This window comes from Cupressus sempervirens, chromosome 8 (genome assembly GCF_028749045.1).
Source record: "Cupressus sempervirens isolate cs-2001-9-10 chromosome 8, ASM2874904v1, whole genome shotgun sequence".
NCBI lineage: Eukaryota > Viridiplantae > Streptophyta > Pinopsida > Cupressales > Cupressaceae > Cupressus > Cupressus sempervirens.
The window spans coordinates 147,637,899-147,664,245 of record NC_143125.1 but is presented as its reverse complement, the minus strand read 5'-3'; the positions used below and the strand labels follow the sequence as shown (position 1 = coordinate 147,664,245).

General features: G+C 36.3%; 1 protein-coding gene across 4 annotated transcripts in view; it reads right to left on the bottom strand.

The window, feature by feature from the left end:
• Positions 1–15,492: 15,492 nt before the first annotated feature.
• Positions 15,493–26,347, bottom strand: part of LOC149541974 (uncharacterized) — a 122,070-nt gene continuing 111,215 nt past the window's right edge. For all 4 annotated transcript variants that reach the window (XM_089797023.1, XM_089797026.1, XM_089797024.1 and 1 more), the window contains exon 8: positions 15,493–16,730. In XM_089797023.1, coding sequence (XP_089653149.1) covers positions 15,591–16,730 — 1,140 coding nt within the window. In that variant the 3' untranslated portion in view covers positions 15,493–15,590. The remainder of the gene's footprint in view (positions 16,731–26,347) is intronic.

The window sequence follows — 26,347 nt, the reverse complement described above, 5'->3', positions numbered from 1 at the left end:
TTCTTTCATCTACTTTAGTTCTTGTGTATACAGTTGGTTCTAAAATTTACATGTTCATATTCAAATCTGTATTAAAACATTTAAATCTTTGCTATTTTGATTCACCCAATGCCCCTCGCTCTACCCCCAATAATAACATCCACTTCAAACAAATCCAATCCTTAGCCAATTATCAGAATCTAAAACTTGTATTCACAACCGTTAATTATCAGAGAAATAATAAGCATAACCAAGCTGATCAAAAACTAAACAAATCACCCATTCCTAAAAGCAATACATTTAAAAAACCAAACTAATTTACAACTGATTATGCAAGCATTCAAATAAATTTACTAAAACTTCAAGTGCATCTAAAGAACCAAACATAAACCACATATGTTATTAACATCTACAAATAAAATATCGAACTGATATACCTACTGTACAAGAAACAATCTTCTCTTTGAAATTCTTCTCATAGAACTTCCAAGAACCTCTCACTATCACAGTTTAGCTATCTTCATTCTGAATCAATTTTGTCTTTCATTTAAATTTGCAGTTTTTTCAAGTTGACTTTCAGATAAACATTACTATTCTTCAACCAATATTTGCAATTTCAGATAATACCATGTTGTTCACAATCGCACTACCAAACTCTTTGTCCACCTATGTTTATAATCAACTCATTTTTTTTGCAGTTACCAATAGAACTGGTATCATTCTATTATCGACGCCTAATGTAAACTATTATGAATCCAAACCAATGCCTTCATACTTTTTTTTTGAGAAAGAGGGGTAAAAATTTATTAAGACGAAAAGAAATACAACAAGGAGCTCAATCCTGAGCAACAAGATCATCAAATTCTTGCACCATCTCAAAGGAAAGTTGCCCCCTATCCATAATATTCCAACCCGGATCATGACTAGAAGCCCATTTGGCTAAACAATCAGCAGCTCTGTTCCATTCACGAGGAATATAAGTGAACCTAATGAACTGAAAAGAGGTAGAGAAGAGAATAATATGATTAACAATAGTGGCCAACTGCCAACTAACATCCTCAAGCTCCTGCGAGAAAAGCAAGTTCACCGCCACCTTGGAATCAGACTCACAGATAATCTTACTCCATCCCCGCAAGCAACAATGTTCCACAACATATAAAATAGCCTGAGTTTCCATGAGATTGTTAGTGTAATCACCCTTATGAACTGAGAAAACGAATTTAACATCACTAGAACTGCAACAAGCCACTCCCCTAATACCAGCACAACCTAGATTCCCTCGGGAAGAACCATTAGTGTTAATTTTCAGAAACTCCACAGGGAGGAGGAGTCCAATGCCCATCCCGATTCACCCGACTTTTCCTCTGATGCTGAAGTTTCCTAGACACAGAAGGAAACCTTTGAGCTACAACCCCATCCTAAAGATGAAAATTGAGGCGATTGCATATAGCAAGATCATCCGGATCCATACCCCCATCTAACTCACACTTGAATAGTTTCCTGAAGAGAATGTGAGATCTTCCCTCAAAGATGCAAAACACCAAGCTAAACATCTTGGAATATTTGACGATTCCTCTCCAGCCAGATATGCCAAAGCATGAACGATGGGCCAGCAATCCAAGCTGGATGGAGAGGAGAAGACTTGGAGGGAGCACTGCCCAAGCGGGCCCAGAACTCAGGCAAAGAGGAAGCATGCCTACAAGAGCAACCCCAAGCACTCCACCAAAGGTGTCATAGCTGAATAGAATAGGAGCAATGGAAGAATAGATGGGAGACAGACTCCTCCCCATTACCACACAAAACACAATAAGAGGGGCCCTGAAATCCACATTTACAAAGATTATCCCATGTAAGACAGCGGTTGTGAGCCACTAGCCACATGAAAAAATTGCACTTGGACCAAGAAACTTTATTCCAAACTTGCTTCCACCAAGGGACCTCAGCATCCCCAAATAATTGTCTAGTTATCTCCTGATACCCAGCAAAGACATGATATTTACGAGACAAGGTATCTCCCTAAGCCAAAACATCTGGACCTAGCAAAGAGGAAAACTCTCTAGAGGCCAGAATCTAGGAAAGCTCCTGACGATCCACGTCTGTGCCTCCAGGAGGCCAATCAGAAGAATGCTTCCATTTGTAACCAACAACAAGTCTCAATTAAAAAGGAGTCTTATAATGAGCCACTTTATCCCATCTAGCAACATGAAAAGAGTCACAAAGAATCTTAAGATGAGGGTACAAGGATAAAATGGATGGGAATCCATCCCAAGCATTAGACCAAAACAAAGCCTCAGAACCTCCTTTACATATCCAGAACAGACCCCTCTTGACTAACACCACACCTTTCTTCAAAGTATGTCAGACCATTGAGCCACGACCTTCAAGAGGAAGTGTAGAAACAGAGCAAGGATCAGCACAATGAAAATATTTATGAGTGATAATACGAGCCCAAAGTTGATATTCTTCAGAGCACCATCACCAATAAAGTTTAGCAGCCAATGCTTGACTACTCAAGAGAGTTGATCGAAGACCAAGACCACTCTCCTTTTTAGGCCTACAAACAGTCTCCCAACAAATCAAGCTTCATTTAGTACTGCGCAAATTACCACTCCAAAGGAATTTTCGAGAAAGAGCATCAAAGTCCTTGAGAAAGTAAATAGGAGCAGCCTAAACCATGCTTCTATAAGTAGGAAGAGCTTGGATAACAGATTGAAGAAGAGTAACCTGAGCAGTAATAGAAAGCCATGTATGAGTCCAATGATTTACCTTATCCTGAAGCTTGGTAATCAAATTTTGCCAGAAGAGACGTGGCTGCCTAGAAATAGCAATAGGAATGCCAAGATAAGTCAAAGGAAGTGACCCAATCTAAAACCACAGGATACCAGCAATCTTGTGCTGAATAGAATCAGGAGTGTTAAAAAAGTAAATGGAAGATTTTTGTTCATTAACTTTCTGGCCTAAAGCTACCAAATAAATGTCCAAAGTATGTTGAAAGGCTTTAGCTTCCTTGATCCTAGCAAGACTCACAAGAGCAGAATCATCAACAAATTGAAGATGGGAAAGAGAAGGTAAACCATTACCCCACCGCCACCCCTAAATAGAATTCTAGGACACCTGATACTTAATGAATCTGCCCAAGCCCTCAGCCATGATAATGAATAGATATGGGGAGAGAGGGTCACCCTGGCGGAGGCCTGTAGAGGCACCAAATAGCTGAGAAGGTTGACCATTAAGAAGAACAAAAAAAGAGGCAAAAGTAACACAACTCATAGTCCAACTCACCCAATCAGAGCTAAATCCAAAAGAAAGAAGAATACTCCTTAGGAAACTCCATTTAACTCTATCGTAGGCCTTAGCCATACCCAGCTTAACAAACACTACTCTCTCCCTTGAAGTAGCCATAGAGTGAATAGCCTCATTAGCAATAACCACCCCATCCAAAATTTGTCTTCCAGCAACAAAACCACCATGTTCTTCTGAGATAATAATGGGAAGCCACTTTTTAATTCTCTCAGCAATCAACTTAGTAATAACTTTCTAAACCACATTACATAAGGCAATTGGTCTAAAAAACTCCAATTGATTAGCACCCTCTCTCTTAGGAATAAGAGTCAAGAAAGTAGAATTCAAAGCCCGAAGCATCTGCTTGCTAGAATAGAATTCCTTAACCACCTCCAACAAATCATGATTAATGATGTCCCAAAATTCTTGAAAGAACTCAACTGGAAAGCAATCAGGACCAGGAGCCTTCCCCTTAGGCATGCCAAAGACCACCTCCTCCAGCTCTTCCAAAGATATTGGATGCATGAGATAATCATTCATTTCCTGAGTGATAAGGGAAGGAATACAAGACAAAATAATATTTTATTCATTATCAGCAGGAGGAGAGTCCTCAGAGAAGAGGGTAGAAAAGTATCGAGTAGCCTCCTAGAACAAAGCTGGCAAGGAATTCAGTGGGATACCTTGAGAATTAACCAAAAAAGAGATATTGTTTTGATTCCGGCGAGATTGGTTATGGAAAAAGGCAGTGTCCTGATCACCTTTCTAGAGCCAATAAACTCTAGCCTTTTGCTTCCAAAAAATTTCCTCTCGAAGTTCCCATTCTTCTAGAGCTCTAGAAGTAAGGGATTCATCCCTTCCAAGATTGTCTGTGAAACCTCGATCTCGAATCTCCCTTGTGATGACATCAAGATCTTCTTGAGCAAGCCTCTTCATAGAGTGAAGGTTCCCAAAACATTGTCTATTCCATATCCTGAGCTGCCTTTTAACATATTGAAGCCTTTTAGAAAATGAGAACATAGCAGTACCATATGCAGGAGCACCATCTTTCCACCAACATAAAACAAAATCACGAAGAGAAGAGTCACGAAGCCACATCAACTGGAACTTAAAAGGAGGATGCTTTGGAATACAAGCCCTAATAGCAAAAAATTTGATTGGCCAATGACCAGAACCCCTCCAATCAAGGATTTTCGAAGAGAGAGTAAGGGTGCCAGTAACCCAAAAGCAAGAAACAAGAAATCTGTCCAGACGTTCTGAGATAGCATCAACTCTAGTCCTTCGATTATTCCAAGTGTAGAGACCATTAGAAGGCTTATCATTAGAGAGATGCAAAAGAGATATGTGTTGCCGAAGAAGAGCAGAAGAAGGCCCCAGTCTAGCGAAACCACCTTGCTTCTCCTCCAGACTTAAAACTGAATTGAAGTCCCCTGCTAACACCCAAGGATGATAAGGGTGACAATTTCTAACATATTGAATATGCCTCCAAAGTTCCTCCTTTCCCACAAGATCAACGGGCTCATACACATTAGTAACCATGATTACCTCTCCTGAGTCCAAAGCAGAAGCTACCATAGAGAGAGCTGAGCAAGGAGACACCTGGCTAGGGGGAGAAATTTTTTGTGGATCCCAAAAGATAGTTAAACCACCAGCATTGCCCATTGCCCCCAACACACTAGCATTGGCCACGAGACCAAATACAAGAGGCATGTTGGACCATAGACTCCATAGAGAGTTGTCTCTTGGATACAAAAAACATCAGGACTATGATCAACCACCAAATTCTGAATAGCCTTTTGTCTAGGGATGTTATTCAACCCCCTAACATTCCATAAGAGAATAACCATCATTGAGTAGAATGGGGAAAATGAGCATCCAAAGGTTTCACTGACCCAGACTCAATCAATATATCTCCTGTGAGTTTAATCTTCTCTTGGTCTGTTTTGCACCCACTCCTTAGAGGGGGAGTAAAAGAAACCCGCTTAAAGGTTTATGCATCAACCCCAAGGGGAGAGGAGATCCCTTGCCCTTACCTGATGGTAGCACATCCTTAACCAAGTCAACCAGAACAACATCATTATCCTCCAACACCGCAGGTGTCACCAGAGCCTCTAACATAGGAGCTACAAGGACCCCACAATTATAATATACCACAACTTGGGATGCCCCACAAGTGTCATTAGGAACAAATCCCTCATCTGGGCAAACTGGATCAGAAGAGATAGGAGGAGGAATAACCTCCTGTAGAACCATACTATCCAGCACCTCAAAGCGATTAAAACCTGAATTAGATAATCTTTCTTTCAAAGGCCTCTTCTGACCACGCCCCTTGGCTCGTGGGCGAGTAGGGGTAAATCCATCCTTATCCTAAATTCGAGCCTTACCCTAACCTATAGCATCTTGCAGATTCTTCCCTTTGGTAGTATTAGCCATTTGAGATTGTCCTTTCCCTGTAGTATCTGCCAAACCACCAGCATTGCCAGCTATAGAACCATCCACTCCTTTGGAAGTCAAGTTATGGGGGCACTAACGTTGTAAATGACCATACTCATGACAAATCTGACAACAGAAAGGGAGGGATTCATAATCTAACTACTACACCCAGGAAGAAGCCCCAAGACAAATTTCCAAAGAATCTGGTAATGGGTTATTCAAATTAATTTCAACACAAATTCTAGCATAAGAAATAACCTTTTTATTGAGGGATTGATGTGCGATCGCAGTCGGCTTTCCCAACAAAGAAACAATTTGCAGGAGGATGTCTTTACACCAAAATTCCAAGGGAAGGCGAGGCAAGCGAACCCAAACTAGCACTGTTGAAGGGAGATCCTCAACAGAATTTGACAAATCCTGAATGTTAGGGTTTGACAAATAACCCCACATGGTTGTAGAAATAAGGGCCTCCTTCAAAAACACGATCACGATCAGACATGCAATAGAATACAACAAAAAAATAACTATTCCCTGCCAACATAATCTCCATATTGCCTTCCACCTACCATGAGCGGCGGATCCATGCCTCAAGAGTGGATAGGGACATTTGGATTCCAAGAAATTTGCATATCAAAGCATGCTTGGTCCAATATTCAATGTCCTCCATTACAACCGCTGGAGAAATAACCAGAACAGGGTGATCATGGCTACGCGGAAAACCATTAACTTTTTTCAACTTGGAGCTCTCCCCTGAATAAAATGATTCAAATCTCATTGCATGCATAGTTGGAGAAGAACCATCTGTTCTCACCAACACAGCAAAAATCCCAAGCCCTGCCATGCAAACAATAAAAACCCCAATCCAAAATCGACTGCAGAAGATTTCCAAAAACACCCACGCAAACTTTTCCCAACAGTCGGCAATCCAAACAGAACAGGAAAAAATATTAGTAAAGATCAAACAGCAATTACAGGCTAGGGATAGAGCCCTAGCCTAGCCGGCAACCAACGCTTCTCATCACTTCTTCAACAGTGATTCAACATTCTATAAAGCTCACCAATGCCTTCATACTTACTATTGATTGAGAATTTCTATTAAATGACAAACAAAAATCGACTATTAAAATGTGTAACATTGGCTGTCCAACTTCAAATGTTTCAAAGGAGAAACTAATTCACATCAAACATTTTTGCATTAAATGTTAATATAAACTAATTCTTCAACATATTAATTCATTCTCGAAGAATAAAAATGATTAAATGCAAAAACATATATATCAGTTGCATGGAGAAAAACAATTCCTCTTATATTAGTTCCTACTGATAGCGAGATGGCAAGATATTATTGTCATCGTTCAGTGCCATAAAAAACTTGTCCATTCTTTTAACTAGCCAATAGAAACAAAGAATTTTTGTATCTCTTAACTTTTATATTAAGTTCTAATATTTTTATATTTATTAAAATATATAAATCCTTTTCCTTTAGACGCTCATTGGTTACTACCAAAAATTGTAAGGAGAAAAATAATTATTCTCAATAAAAAATTAGAGAAAATCTAAAACAAAGGCATTACTAATACAAATGTCATAATCTTATAAAAATTCAAAGGAAGCGTCTAGAATTATTTGAAGCATCTAGAATACTTGAATTAATATTTGAAATTTATAGTCTACAAGAATTACAGGGACATCACAACAATATATACAATAGAGGATATATAGGGACAATGTGATCTAATATCAATAGCCTTGTCTGCTTGCCTACTGTGTCAATCTCCAGGAGTACTACTTACAAACCCCTAGAAGCAATCAAAAAAATGATATAATAACATCAAACAGTGCACTTTGAGGCGCAATCAACCCATGCTTATCCAGGCTTGAAAGGAAAATTGTACAAACAATATGCATACCCTTGAAAGCACAAAAAAATTTGCAAACACATCGTCAATTACACCGAACATTGTAACCCTTTTCGCATTTGAGCATAACAATTTGTGGCACCAATGTTTTTCGGATTACTTCCTAACAACACTAAGTTGCAACACAAACGCAACCCCCTAGCTGATTCATACAGCATGCCCATTTCATGGCATTCATATATTAATTTAGTATATTCTCTGACCCTGAGCCACACACCGTATGAAAATGTACATGCACATTGTATATAATGTAATGTCCCCAATTTTTAATGTAATAATTTAATTTAATTAATTAATTAACTGGTCCTAGAATTTAAATAATATAATAAAAGGACCTTTAATTAGTTACTTTAATTAATTAATATGGGCCCAAGTTGATATTTGTATTTGTGGTTCCGATTGATTTAATATATCTCGGACCTATTTTAATTTTTAGTTTCTGTTGATAAGTGTTGTCAATCGGCTATCTTTGTACACCCTTAGAAAGGTTTCTCCGACGGGTATCTAAGCACGACTTGTAGATAGTAGTTGGTATGCATTTTAGATTATTTTCTATGTATTGCAAATTCCTATTAGAGTTCTCTATTGTTAGCCATTTCGGAAGTGAAAGACCTTCCCTATTTGGTTTGTCCGATTTCAGTGGGATTTAACCCTCACCCTATTCCATCGCCTGTAACACTTCGCTTGGATCTAGCAAATCGAAGCACCATCTATCCGCAAATATTAATTGAATATACCTATGTTCAATTTTCATTATTTGGATTTCATCTTGTTCATGGTTGTATTATTCAAACTCACTTCCACTACCTCCACGTCCTCTTCTGTACAACTACACGAACATATAGACTCTGGATTGGCATACAGTCATTTCACAGTAACATCGTATGACCCATCCTGTACGTCCCACGTCCCATCTCGTACGGCCCATCTTGTATGGCTCACTGTAATACTGTACGGCCTCACAGGCTTGCATTCACTTGTCCCCCTCATCGTACATCATCTGTGCTCCATTACCAACATCGTATGGTCATACTCCCATACTGTATAACCCTTCATAATAGTATCATATTGCCACGGTACAACAAGTTCTACCATCAACACTAGCATATGATCACCCTCCATTAGCATCTATGGTAAATAATCAATAGTAGGGTTGTGAAAGAAGGGAAAACGAAACATTATAGTGATATCAGAGCTAAGTGATTCTGCTAGCCTATTGGGAGAATGAGAGCTTTGACTTGGATTACACTATGGCTCAGTTTCCATCTAATTGGAGGACACATCTGTTAGTCAAATACTCAAAGAATACTTGTGCATGCCAACTGTTGGATGGTCAAGTGCAAGATGACAGATACAAGGTGGTTGGGAATGTCATTTACCATAAAGACAGAATCTATTTGGTACCCGAATCGAAGATGAAGAAATGATTATGGAAGAAGGTACTTGCACAAATAACATTAAACCAATGCTCGATGATTAACTTGATGAAACTTTAGGTTCTACCAACGATCCTCCGAATAAGCAAGCTCTAGCTGTAGTTGTTCAGCCTCCTAGTAATGCAGATTCGATCGAGGATTATTTGTAGGAGCAATCCTTGCAGTTGGTTGATTATGAAATCTATTCCCCAGTGGCAATCAAGATGGATTACACAAATGAATTTCAAGTCTAGGGTCTTGGTGACTCGGGACTGGACAATATTTATATTAGAGTGTCACAACAGAGCCCAAATGGTGGTCTACTCATCTCAATTGAATTCAATTATGCACGTGTGATCCTGAAGAAGCATGGAGTTTTCAACAATTTGCATCCGCGCATGGTTTGGGATCCTAGAGTTTGCATATTGCTTGAGGACAAGAATCTTTGGTCGGCAAGGATTTGTAATGTCCCCAATTTTTAATGTAATAATTTAATTTAATTAATTAATTAACTGGTCCTAGCATTTAAATAATATAATAAAAGGACCTTTAATTAGTTACTTTAATTAATTAATATGAGCCCAAGTTAATATTTGTATTTGTGGTTCCGACTGATTTAATATATCTCGGACCTATTATAATTTTTAGTTTCCGTTGGTAAGTGTTGCCATCGGCTATCTTTGCACACACTCGGAAAGGTTTCCCTGACGAGTATTTGAGCACGGCTTGTAGGTAGTAGTTGGTATGCATTTTGGATTATTTTCATGTACTATGAATTCCTGTTGGAGTTCTCTGTTGTTTTCCATTTCGAACGTGAAAGAGCTTCCCTATTTGGTTTGTTTGATTTCGGTGGGATTCAACCCTCACCCTATTCCATCGCCTGTAACACTTCACTCGGATCTAGTAAATCAGAGCACCATCTATCTGCAAATATTAATTGAATATACCTATGTTCAATTTTCATTATTTGGATTCATCTTGTTCATGGTTGTATTGTTCAAACTCACTTCCACTACCCCATGTCTTCTTCTGTACAACTACATGAACATACAAACTCTGGATTAGCACACAGTCATTTCGTAGTAACACTGTACGGCCCATCCTGAACGAACCATCCCATACAGCCCATCCTGTATGGCTCACTATAATACCGTACGACCTCATAGGCTTGCATTCACTTGTCCCCTTCACCGTACATCATACGTGCTCCATTACCAACACCGTTTGGTTATACTCCCATACTATATGACCCTTCATAATAGTATCATATTGCCATCGTACAACAAGTTCTACCATCAACACTAGCGTATGGTCACCTCCATTAGCATCTCTAGTAAACGATCAATAGTAGGGTTGTGAAAGAAGGGAAAACAGAACATTACATATAACAATTCCTGTTGTCTTTTACGATCCATTCTCTCAACATCTTGTACAATAGTTTGCCAAACAAGTAGAATTAAATGAAATGAAACAAAATACAAAATTCACACAAATAGCATTATAGTTTTACAAAGGCATGATAAATATGCAAATATGTAGGTAGTCTTAAAGAGTTTCCTTCCATCTTGATTTCTCTTCAAACTAAATTCAATGCCAAGAATCAACAAAATTCAAGCCACAAACTAAACATTTTTTAATAGAAGCAATCCTTGACACCCCATGGCATATGTTGGACAAGCCAATTGGAACAGGGAACTAAAATAATTTCTACATACCAAGGATATCAAGCATAGATTGGGAAACTATTATTCTAGACAATATTAAATATTGGTTTTTTTCCTAATAAATCTGCAGTGCCTACCCTTTTAATATCAAAATGGAAATATTCAAACCAACCCCAACTGGTATTTAGACCTCTTTATCTAATAACTCTTTGAATTTGTTTTATTATCTCCAGCAAGGTCTTTTTGATATTCCATGCCAATGAAAATGACCATTAAGATTGTCTTACCCGTCCATCTAAAACATATAATTTTTTGACCTCTCAAACCTAGTGAATGATCATTGTCTGGTGTAGATTCCAGAAGGGTGAAGTATTTGACTAGAGAACAAAGTTGACATAATATATGATCACCTACTTTGATTGTTTTTCTCTTTATTAGCTTCATCTCTTTACCAAAACTCTAAATACTATTGTGCCTTATATGCTTCCACATTTTGCATACATGTCTACCAAGGCATTTGCTACTACAACCTTCAAGAAGTCCACTTTCACAATATGCATTGTTTCTTGTACCATTATTGTCTACATCCTGCATGCACTATGGATGGTATCCAAGGGCCATCGTAGCTTGGATAGGTTATGGGCCATACTCCACAGTTAGATTAGAATCCTATCCATGCAAACTTACCTGAAACTAAAGTCCAAAACCTTAGAATGAATAACTCTTGTAAAACAAGGCAAAAAGAGCTCCTTGATGGCAATGGCATTGATGAGGGCCCATAGGTGGAATGTTCCATAATGCCTGGATTGTGCAAAATCACATCCACTTCACTCTTGCCCGCCCAAAAAGCCCAGGCATATGAATCCCACCCACTACTATTATATATCATCTACATCGGCAACTCCCCTGCCCCTAGTGGAACATAGAGATTTAAAGTCTCCAATTATATCAAATAGAAACAACACTAACAAATATTACAGTCACTGAAGCTAAAATATGCAGATGGCATCATGCATTGCACCATGAATAACATCAATGACATCTGGACAACAATTGTGGATGCCTAGAAAACATGAGCAGTTCCGCCAGAGACATGTTTTATTCTGAAGTGAAGGACCTAAAACACTAAATCAGAAGCCCACATTTGCTAAAATAGGTGGAAGAACGTTATTTGAAGTGTTGAATATTTCAAAATGTCAAGTCCATGCATCAATTCCAACCAAAATAGGTCCCACCTCCCAAATAGATATGGGTCCATCGTTTTAATTGTTAAGAAGTAATTACCTGTCATACAAAGCTCACTAATTTTTGCAAGTTCACGCATGGCGATTTCCATCTGTCTAATGTAATTTGCCTCATTGGAAGGTGTGGTCAGAGATCCTCGCGCAATGGTCTCTAAGGGAGACTAATGTAGTGCTTCCATTCATTGTGAAAGAGTGTCTTCTACTTGTTGTGATGACCTATATATTATAGGTACCTAGAAATTGTTGCTTTAACAAGGGCTCCAGCTGAGGGATTGGGATATACCATATGCATCATTTATGTTTACATAAATATTTCTATTATGCTAGGATAAATTAAAACACGTGTCTTGAATCGTTTGCTTCATTTTTGTCAATTGGACTTATGGCTATGCATCATGGTTTTAAGGACTAATGCAATTACCTAAAAACATCAACTAGACGATGAAGTTGTGGCACAAATGAAGCGGAAACCTTTGTAGTGAAAGGGAGTGTTATTTGACAAGAACAGTACTAAAATTGCTTGAACACCACTAGTTAAAAGAAATATAATATAATAACAAATTTTCAAAAAACTAAGGATGAATCACAAGTTAACTATTTTGGGCTCAACTATGCTTTTGATCCTGAAAACTTCATTTGAAGGTCCCTTTTAAACTTATGTCCTAAGATGGCATTTTATGCAGAGCATTTTCTTGAGATTCAAGATGGTATTATTGTGCAGCTTACTTATCTCTATTGGCATTGGTGTCATTCATTTTGATTCTGTCTTGGCTCTTTCAGAGTTGGTTCTCATCATCTCTGTATCCGAACTGATCACCATATGGACAGAGAGGATCGAGTTTGCAGATTGTATTCTTTGGCAGAGGTCGAGTCTAAGACCCATTTCTTATTTAATTGCCCTATCTACTATGAGATCCGAGGAAGATTTTATTATCTCTTCAAGGATTGTCTCTCTCTCAGAGTTCTTCAATTATATTGATCAACGATGTCTTACACTTTATCTTCAAGAGGCTACCCAACTTCATGAGCATACTCTTCAATTAGCTATGTCTCAGATCCGCACCTCTGACCAACTCATTACCGCCTTTTACTCCCCCTTATCTCCGTCACAGGGTGTTAAAAGGCCTTCCAGCACTACTACTCCTAGATCTGTCAGGAACTGTACCAATCTTTTCAGGCAGCAACATTCCTCTAATAGATCTTAGCGTAGTTCTAAGACTTTGATCCATCCACAGTTATATCCTTTTGTCTTTGATTACTTTGTACCAAGGAAGAACTTATAGTTCTTACCTTGTGTTTCTTGGTCTTCTATCTTGTTTTGTTTCTTTCTAACACCATTTTGGTGTTTCTATTTAGCCGGCTCTCTTCTTGTATGCTCAATCCCATAAACCTTTCTGATTTTTTTATTGGACATTAATATTATTATCTTATCTTATCTTAAGTTTGGTATTAATAGCTCTAAACTTGAAGATGTCATGTTAAGCAATTTTTTTTAAGTGCAAACATATTCTACGCAGTAGCTCAATATAAGACAAATAATAAGTAGAGGCTAATTTTTTTCCACCGCAAAGCATTTGGAACTATTCTAGCCCTCAACGCATTAAAATACAATTCGACATTAATTTGTCACTTGATTTCTCTTGTTTTTAATCAATTATATTATATTGAGCTTGATTTAAAACAATTCTAAATTGTATAATTATTTAAGTTATATTAATGAACTGATTTTCCATATTTCTCCCTCCTTTATATTTATCTTTGTCTCTATCTACTTCTTTTTCTTGCTAACTCTTCCTATCTTCATCTCTACATCTTGTCATCCTCCCACCTAGTCTATCCCCCTCCCTCTCACATGCACTATCTATTTGTTTTTATTCTTCTTCCCTCACCCCTCCAACTTCGACTCTATTTTTACCTTGTCTAAACCATTCAAACTTTGAGTGGGAACTTTGACACTTCATTACCCTTGTTAACAGGATTATTTCTTGTTCTTAAAATTAAAACTTTTAATTTCCAACACTTAAGAGACATGGAACAGCTTCTCATTTCCAAGTCCATTGGCTTAATGCCATATTGTCGATATTTTTTCATGTTTAAGTTGATTTGTCTTTATTAAGCCTATCCAATTTCTGAACATATACATCTTCTTGTCAAAAGATAATAATGTGAATATTTTTAATACCAAAATATTGAATGAGGAACATCACTATTGGGCTGTTATTAATAACCATTTAGCATTATATAGACCAAACACTAAAATAGTAAATTTGTGTAGTTTATAATCAGAATCAGAGTTCGCGTTGCTAAAGTGACAGGAAGTTCCTGTAGCTGCAGATGTATCATAGATATAATCTGAGTTTATAAACCATATACTGATTACAATTGACATGAATGGCAAGCATGAATACCAAAGGTTCAACACATCAATGGTATTAAAGGTGTGCATTTGTTACGATTTTTTTTTTTAGAGTAGGGGTTATATTCCTTTCTATTTCTTCTTCTTTCTCTATTTTAGTTTTACACCAATGCTACCACTTAAGAAGAAATGAATTCTTTATTATATCCAGCGTACTCCTACATATTACAAACTTCCCTCTTATTTCTACAGAGAAGTGCCTACTGAGCTATCAAATTATGAGGCAATGTCCTTTTAACTAGCAACACTCCTCAAGTTCCTAAATGGAAGCATGATAAGAAACCCATATTTTCTCTTACAACCATGTTTTAATATGCATTTGTGATCCCAAAACATCTAATGACCATTCCAATAGTTGTATGATTTCATCTTCTTCATACATCCATCAAATATTTTATAGATTAAAGGTGCTCACAACGATAACATAACAGTTGTAGATTCCTCTTTACTATCTCCAAATGAACTAATCACAGCTTTCCTTCTTTTATGTGGTTTCTCTCACAATAAAAAGATCTCTCTCTCTCTCTCTCTCTCTCTCTATCTCTCTCTCTCTCTCTATATATATATATATATATATATATATATATTTCTTCCACGTCAACTGCAACAATCAGACTTTCAAACATTTTTTTTGGATTGATCATATTTGTCCTATAGCCAATACTCCACAAATGACAACCTTCAAATAAGAGCTTTCAAGCTGCAACAGAATGTTTTAATGCCATTTCATTCAGCGACATCTAATAAACTTTTGTTGGAGAGATCTTTCTATTTCTCTTGACGACATCAATGCACTTTACCTTTCAATATAAATTATCTAAGACTCCTTGTACCTCAAGAGGACTGTCTCTCAATACGTTGAGATTTTCCTTGGCAATTTCTAAAACGAAGCAATCTTGAGATTTTCCTTGATACTTTCTAAAACAAAACAAGATATGTGGAAACAATTCACCAATTAATCTCAGATATTTACAAAAAAGAAATGTCATATAAGAATAAATAAAAATGTACAACAGTACAGATACAAGAAATACACAGAAATGAAAATGTCCGTATATTCTACTCTAAAAGAATTACATGCTTCATATATAGCCTTGAGAGACAACAAATTCATACAAGTTTAGATCTACACTCAACAACTACTTGAAACTAATTTCTCACCTTTAAAATTTTTATTCATTAATTCTAACAGTTATAGCCAGCGCTTAGAAGCACAAATGTGAGCAATCTTCACTTACATGTTACAGCCATCTCTTGAAAACACAAATATAAGCCATTTTCACCAGCTGGCCAACAAAGAAGTAACCCAAGATAGCTATAACCAAAAAACCAAAGTAGGAATATGGCAAGTTTACCATGCCCATTATTTTTCCAATCACAGTATATGGAAGTGCTATACCTACTGCTGATATTGTCACAGTTGCGGATATCACTGGCCATGATGCCCTACTTTGAATGAAAGGAATTTTCTCTGTCCTCATCATGTGGATGATGAGAGTTTGCATGAGAAGTCCCTCCACAAACCAGGCTGAATGAAAGAAATTTTGTTTGGGCCTTGTGTTTGCATTATAATACTGACAGATAAAAAAGAATGTACCAATATCAAATATGCTACTTATGAGACCATTCCACAACATAAAAGTAACTATATCACTTGCTGACCAGTGATGTGGTATTTTAACATATTCTTGATCCATTTTGTCCCAAGGAATGAAAATTTGGCTTAAGTCATAAAGGAGGTTTTGGGTCAAGAGTAGCATTGGTGTCAAAGGATCAAATGGAAGAGAAGCACTTGCAACAATCATAGAGACTACAGTTCCTAAGTTAGCTGCAACTGCCATTTTTATGTATTTCATGCTATTACCATGTGTTATTCGACCACATTCAACTCCAGCAACAAGAACATTAAGATCCTTTTCTAATAGAATTATCTGAGCTAGATCTTTGGCAACAGATGTCCCCGAGTCAACTGAGATTCCTACATCGGCACCTTTGAGTGCTAAGGAATCATTAAGTCCATCACCTAGGAAGCCCACAATGTGATTTCCCATTTTCAGCGATTCAACCACCTGCAGCTTTTGTATGGGTGTGAGCTTTGCTAAAACAGTCACCTTTCTAACAACATCATGGAAGCTCTTGTCCTCGAGCAATGCGAGCTCAGGCCCAGTAATAACATGTGCTGTACAAATTCCAACTTCCATGCAAACTTTAATTGCAACAGCAAGAGTGTCCCCTGTTAATACCTTAACCTTGACGCTCTTTTCTGCAAGTTGCCAAAGAGCCTCCTTGACAGATTCCTTTGGGGGATCAAAAAATGCCAGGTAGCCAATGAACACCATGTTCTCTTCAGCAGTATCATTGCAACCATTTTGCAAGATCACCTGAAACAAGACGACCATTTAAGCAAAAGCAAGAGGAAAATAGAATGTTTTTTTGCCTTCTTAATTTTAAATCATTACTTGAAAAATATTTAGTTCCAATTTTGTCTATGGAACAAATTTTCCTTCTGTTATGCATGTTCCACTCTAAAGATACTTCCTTGTGTGTTGGGGTCCATGGGTACACATACTGAGACCTGAGACAACATTAGCAACAAACATCCCTACTTCATCATACCTCATCTAACACACACAATCTGCTAGTGGGGAAAAAAGTTTAATTTATCTTAATACAGTTCATACTACTAGTCCAATATGAAAGTGAAAAATGGAGCTAAAATTTACAAATTAAGTATGACATAAGAAAAGTGCAGCTGAAATATAAATCAGAGAATTTAAATGCAGAACATTTAAGGCAATGTCAAGATAGCCACAAGTTATAAAGGGTGCAAAGAAAGCACCAACATGATGTGTGAAAGGGCCTTCAGAATAAACATATTAAGTCTTCAAACCATATCACAAAAAAAAGACCTTTGGCTATTCTTCTGGCAACCTGTTGCTACAGGAAAGAAATTCACTGACCAAGGGGGACTCATGATTGCAATCAGCAAGTAGGTGAAAGGAGATCCCAATGCATGTTCCACGTAAGGAGAAAGATCAATATAGCTCCTCCATAATTTCTTGAAGTTGCATGGAAAACAAGCTATATATAAGATATTAAGCATTCCTAAAAAAGGTTGAATTGTATAAAACTGAAAAAGGAAGAAGCTTTAGAAATGAAGTATAATATGGGATAATATGTTTTCATTAAAAAACTATTTATTACATGAAATAAGTTAAAAGAATGTTTTTTCATTAAAGCCTATGTTGTGGAGGCTGAAGCATAAACCTGGAATATATTTTAAAATGGCTGCACAAGTTAATTGCAAATAAAGTAATATAGAAAATGAAATACAAGAATAGAATAACACATAACACACTGATTTACACTGGTTCATAATATGATAAGGAAACATCCATGGTACAAGGTATCAGTATTCTTATTGTTCAAAGGCAACAAATATATATATATATATGTATATAATATCTTTGAGATAACCACCATCACAGATCATAGAAAAAACTAGTTATCTTCCTTGAAAGAATAAGAATGTTGTCTCAAAAGAAAAATGTTATTTCAAAAAGACAATATTAGGTTCGTCATTTTGTTTTCTTGCTTTATTGTTGTCACTTGTCATTATCCAACCATCTCCACCTTAACAACAATTTACCTGATAATTGCCCACGCCCATTCATCACCTTTTCTACAAGCTAAGAGAAGCCGAACTCCACCCGAGCTTCTCTAATAATACTGATTTTTTAAACGTGTCTACACAGTTTTCTAGTGTATAAACTTTATCAAGAGTTTCTCCACCTCCATCAATAATTTTCCTTACAAAATGGTACTTAACTTCAACCTACTTGGTCCTACTATTATAAGCTGACTCTTTGGCCAAATGAATAGCACTTTGACTATAAAAAAATAAAATCACTTTGTCATGCACTTTTACAAACTCACCCAAAATACCCTTCAACCAAATTAACTCTTTAGATGCATATGAGGCAACCATATACTCCGCCTAAGCTATGGATAAAGCAATTTTTTCTTGAAGATTTAGCATCCAACAAATAGCTCCTTCGTAAAGACATAACATGAAGTAGATCTCTTGTCCAAATCACCTGTAAAATCTAGATTAAAATAACTGCACACTAAATCATTGCAACCATGATAGGCAATATTATAATCAATCGTGCCTTCCAAGATATTGGAGCACCCATTTTACTACTGCTCAGTGCTCTTTAACTGAATCTGTCATTTATCTATTGACAACATCAACTGCAATAGTGAGTACATTTCCATAATCCACGAGAATTTTCGAATGTTGCTTTTGGATTCAATTGTGTGAATATATTTTTCATCAACCTTTCGGATTACAGTCTATAACCATCATTAGGATGAAGAGAGAAAGCATGAGGAGAAAATGAAATAAATTGCAAACCTAAAGTCTCTAAGAGGGGGGAAGGTTGAAGGGAAGAGAGAATGATCAAGAGGAGTCAACAAGGAGTCAAAGATAAGACCTCTAATAATTAACAATGATAGAAATAAAGGAAACAAAGAAAGAAAGAACCAGAGACTAATAAGAAAACTATAAAAAGATAGTAAATAATAGAACAAAAGAAAAAGAAACCAACATAGGCACCAATAGGGAAAATAATTAAAAGAACAGAAAGGCATTGTTAGAGTTTAGGTGATTTAGGAACAGCCTAGGGATCAAACGAAAGACCAAGATGACTTCCACAAGAGAATGGCAAGACAATTACATTAAGATGTTGGCAATGCACTACCGTCTCTTGCAGGGATTCACAACATGGTTTAATAGCCACAAGTGTCTCCTATAAATCCAGTGGTTGTATCGGGCATTAATAGGTCAATATTTTGGTGTAATCACAATCACTACTTCTAACAAGTGGTATTAGAGCTAGGTCACGAGTTTGAATCCACACAAGTCGTGACAACTACCAGTGGGAGAGGGATTGTTGGTAGTGCACCAGCAAATCTCACGAGATTCATAACATGGTTTAGTAGCATCTTGTGTCTTCTATAAGTCTAGTGGTTGTATCAGGCATTAATAGGTCAATCTTTTGGTGCAACAGAAATCACTACTATTAAATGCAAGCATAATATTATTGATAATGGACATAAATACAATTACTTAATAGGCCTGCTTATATTGGCAAGGCAATAAGAGACTATGATAAGGAGAAGATAAGTTATCACCCACACAAGGTGGAATCACATGTCTACCAAAGATGGATCATTCTCCATTATGCAATGAAGTATGTGTAAAATGTGGAGGATGATAATGTGATATGAGTATTAAAGGTGGATCTCACACAAAAATTGGAATGTGATAACAACCATCACCACCTAAAGTGAATCTTCTCCTATAGCATGTGCAAATATAGGTGCAAGCTCCTAAGTGTCCAATATGCAAACTATTATGCAATGCATTATACTAAATAATGCTTAAGTGTATTAAGATATATTTAATTACATCAACCAACACCCCACCTTAAGTGCAACTTGGAGGAATGCACTTACCTTATAATATTAGTTGGCAATGCAATATGGGTCTCAACTACTTGGTCATGTTAGGTACCAATTTACATTATGCAAGTGCAAAAGCAATGAAAACTCTCATAAAGAGGAGGAAGGGAGAAAACCTCATGGCACAAAACTCCCCTCCAAAAAGAGAGATGAAAAAACACAAGATGCATGGATGGGTGGATTAAAGACCCCCTAAGCACTACATACACCATGTATATACAATTAAGTATGTCTCCATAGGAAAGGAAAGTAGGGAACGTGATATCCCCCCCATAATGAACAATCTCCTCCAAATATAGTGAGCATCTGAAGAAAAAACATGGTCCAATGCATACTAACAACACTTCTCCCCCTTGAGAAAAAGACAAGCCAAGTACAAACACAGGAATGCTTCCCATTCTAGATAGAAACTGGGAAGTGAAATCCAAATGAAGTATGATAATGATGCCACACACTAATCCATATCCAAAAGAAAGGAAGATCACATAATTTACATCTTTGAAGACTAAATAGGTATCTCCAAGCTCAAGGAATCCATCACGCCATCAAATTGAACTATGAAATGTGATAAACCAAGTGAAAAGAAGGATTAACAATACTCATCTCCAAAGAAGGTAAAGAAGGCTCACCAACTACGATGAAATTGTCATCAAATAGAAGAGTAAACAATGCACCAAATCTCAAATATGAGACTCTATAAACAATGCACCAATATCTTGCAAATATGAATCCCAATCAAGAAGACAAATAGATATCTCTTGTAATGACTCACTGGAATCACCAGAAAAAGATGAATGTGGACTCACTAGAGAATAATGCACCTTTGAAGCATCTGCAATCTCCTCCAAAGAATTACAGACATGGGTTATCTACTCTAAAGAGTGAAGAGGCACATTGGAGTTGGAAAGAGGAGCATCAAAAGATGGTGAAGAATCATAATCTTTATATAGCTCTCAAATATATTCCCAAAGAGTTTGAGGATCCCAAAACTCAACAAGTTCTCCATAAAGTCATCATCAACATGCTCAAATATGGTATCAAAAAATTATAGCTTGAAACATTTTCCACATTAGATAATCACCATCACAAGGAACTTCATTATAGAAATAGGACAATAAATTATAAGAATTTCCCAATTGATGATACTAACTAAGATAGGAGAGAATGACATTACTTTGTTCCTTACAATTCCCTTTCTCCAAAGTGTTTAAAACACCCATGATTTCATCAATGATATATTTCTCAAATTACAAGTTGAGATCAACAATTGGTTGTGTAAACCAAGATATAAATTTCAAGTACAAAATATCAATATTAAATAGCAAAATCACTAAAATATACTTGTACCAATGTAAAGCTGACGAAAAGATCTTTCCATCAATATCTTGTTTGCTGAATTTGGCCTTTGTTTGCCCAAGTTATGAGCAAAAGACAAAAAACACTCCTCATGAAGCATATAGGGACTAAACTAGTCAGCTACTATCACATGGGTGATCGTACAGTGTGCAAAGGTGAAAATAGGAGTGGGTGCTAAGAGCACAGGCCCCACCTATTGTTGGCACTGCAACCACAAAGAATTGCTTTTGCTCTTGCAAGTGTTGACTGGTAGCAGGGTTGTGGTACAAATGGTTATTGCACACACTATATTATGTCTCACTGTTGCAGTATATAAATAAAGTATCTTCAGATTATGAATGTGGGACAAATTTAGTGGGACCTCGCCAAAGTGGGACCTCGCCAAAAATGCACGCAACACAGAACGTGTTCCAATGAGCCACATCTATGAGATTGTGGCGTATATGTCACTCAACTAAGGAGCTCAGGCTGACCTCAATGACATGTGATTAGCAAAGTACCAAATAAAAGGGTCTGATCCAAGTCTACTACATTCTTGTCACTAGGAAGAATGTGGACTCAGATCTCAATGGTTGTGAAGGACACATCAAATTTGGTGTTGTATAGAGGTGGTCGCAAGCTTGGGAAGTGTTTCCTTAGTCACAATACTATCAAAATGAGGGCATAAGAACATTACTACAAGAACCGTTGATCCAATGAAGGAATATGCCACAGACAATGATCCATAAATCAATCATTTATGTAGGTCGATTCACATCCAACCTCATCTTTCCACATCAAGTACAAGGTCAATATTGATCTACCCAAGGAGAAAACAAAGAAACCTCTCTTTGTATATGCTATCGATTAATAGAAACCATGAACCAATATTGTAAGTGGTCAATGAACCAACATGCAATGATTAACGAATCCAAAAAAAGCCAACCTTAGCAATAATCACGAGCCAGCCAATAAAGCCTGCCAAATTATGAGTTGATCTGCAAAGATGTATAAAGATGTCAATCACAAAGCATTAGGTTGATTGTTTTGTAAAGGGGTCAGTAGAAACCTCTAGCAACAACAAAATGGAAAAGTTGACTACCAAAGGTGAATGTGACCACTGACTGTCAAAAGGTGGAAAGATTTGGTGGGTGTTGAAAGCACAAGACCCCTCAAATCTACAACTAGATCATTATGAGCACCCCCTCCCCCCCATGCCCACAAATCTGCAACCAAATTATATAACTCAAGCAGATACAACCCCTCACACAAACAGATTCCAAATCAGGGGCTATTGAAACACACCGGCCAACAATGTACACAGATTTGCATAGGTTGTCCAATTTCACAAGCAACATAGGCCGATTGCAATGGACAAACCACCTACAAACCAAGGATGAAGCAGTATGCACCTACCCCGGCTATATGTCAACCACAATACTTGCCCAAATGATAATGTTTTTCAGATTTCAAAACAACTATAAGTGGCAAGCAAGAAAACCTTCTACGTCCCTTACCTAAGGGATGGATTTGACTGCCAATCAAGTGGCAATTTATTATTTTGCTAGATAGAATGTGCACAATAAAATATACCCAAATTTGATAAAATTTTGCACAAATAACAGAAAACTGGTTGTGATTTGCAAATTGGGGAGGGGCCAAATGGTCCTCTAATTAAAACATTTTTGCTAGAAAAACAATTTTATTGAATATAGCTATATATAAAGTCAAAATTTGACAAAATAACCTTCTGGATCCAATAATGATGCCCAAACAGCCTTATTTTGCACCCACAATCGAATCAAGTCAAGATTACACTTCTTGAGGAGTCTTCACACCTTGAGAGCTCTAATACCATGTTAGTGTTTTAGGTGGCTCTATAACACCCCAAGGATCAAACAAAAGGCCATGATAACTTCACAAGAGAATAGCAAGACAATTGCATTAAATGCAAGAATGATATTTTTGATAATGGGCATAAGTAAGATGTACATAATATGTCTTATTATATTGGCAAGGCAATACGAGACTATGATAAGGAGAAAGTAAGTTATCACCTACACAAGGTGGAATCACATGTCAACCAAAGGTGGATAGTCATCCATTGTGCAATGAAATATGTGCAAGATGTGGAGGATGATAATGTGGTGTGTGGACTAAAGTTGGATCTCACACATAAAGTGGAATGTGATACAACTGTCACCATCTAAAGTGGCATTTCTCTTACACCATGCACAAATATAGGTGCAAGCTCCTAGGTGTCTCATATGCAAACTACTATGCAATGCATTATCCTAAGTGAACTTAAGTAAAGTGTAATTAGAAGTATTTAAATTACACCAATAACCAATCAAATAAATGATTAAATTAATAAACAAACAAAAATAGAAGAGAAATTAAAAACCAATAAAGAGACAAATTGGAGACAACAATTAAGAAACATGAAATCATAAAAACCAAATCAAATTATATATGCATGTACCTATACATAAATAAATACCAATTATTATATAAACAAATATCTATAATATATATAAACTAAACATAAGTAAATATTAAAGCAAAATATATATAAATATATAACTGCAAACAAATATATGAACATAAATGTAGAAACTAAATACATCAATAAATATATTTATTTTCATGTTTGATAAATTGTTTTCTTTTGTTTGTCTCTTTATTGTTTTTTAATTTCTCTTCTATTTTATTTGTTTATTAATTTTATTATTTATTTAATTGGTGAGGCTTTTTATTATTTTACTTATTCTCCCTATTGGTGCCTAAATTAGTGTCTTCTGCTTTTTGTTCTAATTATTTACTATCTTTTTTAAAATTTCTTATTAGTCTTCAATTCTTGCTCTTGTTATTTACTTTATTTCTATCATTTTTTTATTATTTGGGGTCTTATCTTTGACTCCTTATTGACTCCTCTTGACCAATCTCTCCTCCCTTCAAGCTCCCCACTTTGTAGAGAGTTTAGGTCTACAACTTATTTCATTTTCTCCTTATGCTTTCTCTCTTCATCCTAACGACGAGTCACAAAGTGTGATCTAAAACGTTGATGAAAAAAATACTCACACAATTGAGTCAAGAAGCGGTATTCCAAAAACACTTCAACTGCATGCGAAACATACATTCTTGCATATATCATTGCATACATTAAGCCTCCAATCGCATTAGCGTACAATACATGAGACATATAATCCTTTTCTTCTTTACTACCAGGATATAAACTTGAAGAGCATACTAACCGGGGGACATGTCCCCCCTGTTTTTGCTCCACGTCCTGGAGGCTTCAACACACCAAGGACTTGGGGACTCCAGTGGCGCCACCAGATTCCGCCACCTCCACCGAGGATTGGGGACATCCCAATGTTGACTATTTGCAGATTCAACTATATATGTTTAATGTTCGATGTTCCAATTCAATGCAATGTTCAAGTGCTTACTCTTTTACATCTTTATATATATATACATGTATATATATATATACATGTGTATATATATATATACATGTATATATATATATATATACATGTATATATATATACATGTATATATATATATACACATGTATATATATACATATACATATATATATATATAGATGTATATATGTATATGTATGTATATATATATATACCCCCTAATGTCCCCTGCCATTGTCCCCCCACCATCCCCAAATCAAGGCCCCTCTGTCCCCTCGTCCCAGAAACTTGTCCCCCCGTTCCATCGTCCCCCCATCCCCCAGGGCGGTGTAACTATGGAAGAAAGCTTAAAATCATAAAACAGGAAGCTAAAGAGATATTTACAGGTTTCACATTCTGAATATTATATCTTTTTAGGATCTTCTCTACATATATTTGTTGTGATAACCAAAGCTTGACATGTTCCCTGTCTCTATGTAATTCTATTCTCGAATTTTATTTTTCTACTCATACATCCTTCATAACTAATGTTCCAACCAACTGAGCCTTTAACTTAAATTTCAGCCATGCATTTCCTTGCTACAAGCATGTCAAAATATAACACCAAGATAATGAATAAACCATTTAACAAACTTCTAAAGTAAACACAATGGGCATATTCACTTCTTGTAAAGTTTTAGTTCACTATAAAGAAATTGAACTCTTTTGTATTGCCTGGGCAACTACTTCAAGCCACACACTGACTCATCTAGAGTTTGCAAATAGTTTTTTTGTTTTTTTTTTGATCTTGAACAAATCCCTCTTGCTATATATCCCATCCAAATCTCCATGTAAAAACATTGTTTTAACATCTAGTAGCTCCAACTCAAGCTCAAGTAATACAACGAATGCTAGTACAACTCCAGTAGAAACAAGCTTAGCAACTGGTCAAAAAATCCCATTCAATACCTTCCTTCTGAGAACATCCTTTTGCTATTAGTCTTACCTTGTACTTTTCAATTTTATCAATCTCTCTTCTTCAATTTGTGGACATTTGCAACCAACAGCTTTCCTACCTTTTGGAATACTACCAAGTCCCATGTTTTATTCTCCAAGGCATACATTTCTATTTTTCATATGGCATTTTCAGCGCCACCCCTTGCATCATGACAACTTGGTTCCCCATCATTTGAAATCAAAGCAACAAATGAAATAGAATCGATACCTTTTAGGAGGATGTCTGACTTGTGTAGATCTACTTAGATATAATTTTGTTATTTTCACATTTTTGTTTATAGTTCCAGCATATTTGCTTGTGGTATCTTGATTTTGAGAATTAATTTAGCAAGTGCAAGATCTTTTATATTAAATTCAACTAGAAGTTGAGACTTATGTACTCTTAACAAATTCTTATTGCTACCAATCAAAATATAAGAAGATAACAACTTAAGCTCCAAGCCACTTAAAGTAAACACAATAATTAGTTTTAACTCAAAAAAAAATTCAACATCAAAACATATGTATCAAACTTTTGATAAATCTTTAGATAATTGCTTCAAGCCATAAAGAAACTTTTTCAACCTATAAACCAAATCTTCCTTTATTTTCCCACAAAAATTTCAAGTTGTACCATGTAGATTTTGTCATGTCCCCATCTTAAGATATAAATAATAATAATTAGATAATACAAAATTATTGAATAAATAATGATAACAAAATCATATATT